Source organism: Clinocottus analis, unplaced genomic scaffold (genome assembly GCF_023055335.1).
Source record: "Clinocottus analis isolate CAN_PGR_092001 unplaced genomic scaffold, fCliAna1.0.p SCAF_2, whole genome shotgun sequence".
Classification (NCBI taxonomy): domain Eukaryota; kingdom Metazoa; phylum Chordata; class Actinopteri; order Perciformes; family Cottidae; genus Clinocottus; species Clinocottus analis.
Window position 1 is genome coordinate 572,447 of NW_027175931.1, and position 4,890 is coordinate 577,336.

At 43.7% G+C, this 4,890-nt stretch overlaps 1 protein-coding gene across 1 annotated transcript in view; it reads left to right on the plus strand.

Annotated features, from left to right (window-relative positions):
- Positions 1–1,183: 1,183 nt before the first annotated feature.
- Positions 1,184–4,890, plus strand: part of il1rap (interleukin 1 receptor accessory protein) — a 13,525-nt gene continuing 9,818 nt past the window's right edge. Inside the window, exons 1-3 of the mRNA XM_068584888.1 lie at positions 1,184–1,204; positions 2,838–2,929; positions 4,793–4,890. The exon at positions 4,793–4,890 is cut by the window's right edge and continues 95 nt beyond it. Coding sequence (XP_068440989.1) covers positions 1,203–1,204; positions 2,838–2,929; positions 4,793–4,890 — 192 coding nt within the window. The 5' untranslated portion in view covers positions 1,184–1,202. The remainder of the gene's footprint in view (positions 1,205–2,837; positions 2,930–4,792) is intronic.

Below are 4,890 nucleotides of genomic sequence, written 5' to 3' on the forward strand. Positions count from 1 at the left end.
ATGAGGACATCCAGCTACAAGAAGACATGAGGACATCCAGCTACATGAGGACATGAGGACATCCAGCTACATGAGGACATGAGGACATTCAGCTACATGAAGACATTCAGCTACATGAGGACATCCAGCTACATGAGGACATGAGGACATCCAGCTACATGAAGACATGAGGACATTCAGCTACATGAGGACATTCAGCTACATGAGGACATTCAGCTACATGAGGACATTCAGCTACATGAGGACATCCAGCTACATGAAGACATGAGGACATTCAGCTACATGAGGACATTCAGCTACATGAGGACATTCAGCTACATGAGGACATGAGGACATCCAGCTACATGAGGACATGAGGAACTTCAGGACTTTTGCTATGAAGCAGAGCTGAAAGCTGAAAGCTCAGGAAACAGTTGTTGTTCTTTGTGTCACGTGGTAACCTCGTGCACGTGCCTGCAGCGCGCTCCCAGCAGGGGGCGCCAGAGCAGCAGGAACCACGTGGACACGTTACTTCATCTGATTTAAGTGTATTAATGTTTTACATTAATGATCAACAATAACAGGTTTTCATTGTTGTTGTGTAAACAACACAACTTTATTGATTTGTGTGTTGCAACATTAAATTGATCAACACATCGCTATTAGATATATCAAATGTACACTTGTACTTGTGGTACTTTAAGTGTATTTTCCGATGCTGATACGTTTGTACTTTTCCCTGAGAGTATTCTGTACGTGTGTACTTGTCCGTGAGTACTTGTACACGCCACGCTGTGTAGTGTTAGTACTGTTAGTATCTGAACAAGTGTCTGTTGTGAAATCACAGATCGATGTCGCAACGCCGCGAGGAGGAGGAGCGAGTACCGGAATACACGCTGTACTTCCTACATGTACTAATACTCGTGTCTTTTGGCCCGTTGCGGCGGCTCATCAAAGGCTTTTAAAATTGTTCATTTGTTAAGTTGTTAATTGGTGGCCTTAATGAACCATGTGACGTCACGAGCGACCACCGGGGATTTACAACCGGCCAGCGAGCTCCTGACGCGGGCCGTTCATCAGCAGAGCCCCGCTGCTGCGGCGCGACCAGCACCAGAGACCCGGGGTAACCCCCGCCCCCTCACCCCGCCCCGCCCGCCGGGACGCTCCGCTGGTTAACGCCGACTGCTTCGTCCCGACCCGGGCCCCTTCCAGACCGGCTCTCCATGTAAGTCCTCCCGCCGCCGCCGTCCATTCTCTTAAATGTGTGTTTTTCTCTATGGAGCCTGGCACGAGCCCACGCCGCCGCGGTCGTGGTTCGGGCTGCACCGTGACCGGTTGAACGGACCGACAGTCACTTTGACGAAGAGCCGAACATCGAGCATCTCCAGCGGGCTTCTCAGCGCGGAGACCCGCGCGCGCTCACAGGCGTGCGTGCGAAATGTCCTTTAAAAATGAGTAATGTTGTTGTTGTTTTGGGGCTACTGACCGGTCCGTGCTGCTGGGAGCGCAGCTGCGCGGCCGCAGCAGAAATAGAAATGTCCGCTGCAGTTCGGCATGCTCACTTTTCTCCAGCTTTCGCTGAAAACAACAGAATTACAACTTTTAGTAAATCCTTCCGTTTCCGTCCGAGCAGCCGCCGGTGGAGGAGCGCTCAGTGGAAGTTGACTTGTGTTGAAGCAACGTGTCGCTTCCTGAACGACCGATGAGCCGAATTGACTGTGAGACCTCCGTGAATTGTAATATCTTAATTTAAATGTTTTAAAATGTCGGTTCAATATTTCAAAACCATGAACTCATTTTGAAACGAACATTTTCTAAATGAAGATCTTCCCCCGCGAGGCAGGCGGTGTTCTCTATTGATCAAGTCTGATAATCAGATTATCCTCAATCACATCAGTTTGGGGACTCTGCAGTGATCAGCAGAAACACACTGCAGCTCACCTTCATCATCATCAGCACCATCATCTTCACCACCACCACCATCATCATCATCATCATCATCAGACATTTGCAGTTATTGAGTGATTCCATCACAGTTATAATCATCAGATTTCTATTTTTAATTAAAACCAGAAATAAACCTGGCTGGCACATCTTCATCATCTTCATCATCATCATCTTTATATACAACATAACAGTTTAAGCAAAGAGCTTCATCTCCCGCTTCCTGCTGCACTTCATTCTTTAGTTTATCACTAACATCATCATCATCATCATCATCATCATATGTTCTTTTACTTTACGTCAGTTTGATCTAAACCGACAGGAAGCAGAAACTCTTCAGTTCTCATGAACACGAGTCTGCAGATATGACTGCTTCTGCAGTCCAGCCTGCAGGTTGTTGGTTCTAGAGTCCATCCTGCAGATTAATGGTTCTAGAGTCCATCCTGCAGGTTGTTGGTTCTAGAGTCCATCCTGCAGGTTAATGGTTCTAGAGTCCATCCTGCAGGTTATTGGTTCTGCAGTGAGTTCATGCTGTGGGTCTTCGTGAGAGGGGGCGTGTCCTGAACCCAAAACACCGCCTCCTGTTTTATCAATGAATCTTCACAGGATGTCTGAGTCAGCAGTCACAACTTCTCCAGCAGCAGGAAGCTCAGCTCTTCTTCAGGCGTCTGATACCTCCGAAGATATCATAATAACTTCCTAATATCTCCTAGTACAGCTCAATATCCCCTAAGACCTCCTAATACCTCCTAATACCTCCTAATATCTCACAATACCTCCTAATACATCATAATACCTCCTAATATCTCATAATACCTCATATTAACTCATAACACCTCCTAATACCTCTTGATATTTCCTAATATCATGAATAAAAACATTTCTAATAGCACTTTGTCTCCGTCTCTCTGCAGGGAGTCCTTCATCTTCCTCTTCCCCCTCCTCTTCCTCCTGGTCGTGGTGGGCGGGACTCCAGCGGCTGTCAGTCACTCAGGTGACTCATCAGGTGCGTGACAGCCGGCTCGTGATTGGAGCTTGTGAGAGAACCAATCACTGACCTCCATTTAACATTTAACATGCAAATAAACATAACAACAATATACACATACAAACCTTATATATAATATAAAAACACCAGTGTGTGTGTGTGTGTGTGTGTATATATATACATACATATATATATATATATATATATATATAGATATATATACATATATCTATATATATATATATCTATATATATAGATCAGATCTATAATATATATATATATATATATATATATATATATGTGTATATATATATATATATATACATATATATACATATATATATATATATATATATATATGTATGTATATATATATATATATGTATGTATATATATATATATGTATATATATATATATATATATATATATATATATATATATATATATATATATATATATATATATATATATATATATATGTATATATATATATATATATTATAGATCTGAGCTCTGCAGCAGAGGTTAATTAAAGCGGGTTCCTCTCTGGCGGGCGAGGAGCGATGAGGAGGAGGAGGAAGGTGGTTTGTAACGCCGTCTCAGAGGAGTGATGAATGAGGTGAGATGCATCCTGAATGCATCCTGTGGGGGAACTGATCCCACAACACGCTGCTGCAGAACACGGAGCTCATGTGTTCCATTAATACACCAGCCATCAGGCAAAGAGCCAGAATAACAATTATAGATCCATAACTCACCAGCCGAGACGATGCAGCTGATCATCACGCGCTGTGATTGGACCAGAGCCACCAGCTCTGAAGGGGTCGCATCCCTTCCCCACTAACATCTAACACAATGTAGTATGTTCACTTGTGTGTGTGAGTGTGTGTGTGTGTGTGAGTGTGTGTGTGTGTGTGTGTGTGTGTGTGTGTGTGTGTGAGTGAGTGTGAGGGAGGAGGAGGAGATGTTGGAGAAGGTTTTAATAGAAAGACTAATACTCTAGGCAGGAAAACCTGACAGGTCAATCACACACACACACTCACACTCACACACACACACACACACACACACACACTGCAAAAGGTGCAGAGAGCCTCCATTAATTCAGTGTTCAGGACCACGTTGGGTTTTCAAACTGAGGCTCTGGAACCAAAGCTGGCCGCTGGTTCTCAGTTTAGGCAGTCAGCTTAATATTAATAATAATCATCATATTCATAATTATGATTATGATGATTATGATTATTATAATGAATGAGTTTTTGTTTCACACATATCAGAAGAACACTTTATATTAAATATAAAAAATATAATTCTCCTCAGGTTTGGGTCCACGAGGGCATAGCGCCCCATTTACTAACCTTGAGCTAGCTAACAAGCTAACGAGCTATGTAGCTAACCAAACTACTAAATTTGTTAGATATAATGAACATAAATGAAAAATGTGAACAGGAAACCCAACAGGAAGTCTGCCATTTTAATTTCAGGCTCTTTGCTAATGATTGAAGTCGTTAATATGAAGACCTTTACAACAATGTTCAACATGGTACACACAACATGCAACACACAACATGAAACACACAACATGGTACACACAACATGGTACACACAACATGCAACACACAACATGAAACACACAACATGCAACACACAACATGAAACACACAACATGGTACACACAACATGGTACACACAACATGCAACACACAACATGCAACACACAACATGAAACACACAACATGCAACACACAACATGAAACACACAACATGCCACACACAGATGGGCGGGCCCTCCTCCACCATGTGGGTCTGAACAGCTGCTGCTCCTGTCAGGAGGCTCTGACGTAACACCGGGTAAACGGTCCTGATTGTCTCCCCTCAGAGCCCATGTGTTACGACTGGGGCGAGTCCAGCGAGGAGCCGGTGTCGGTGCTGGAGGGAGAGACCGGCTGGCTGTCCTGCCCTCTCTTCTCTCATCCC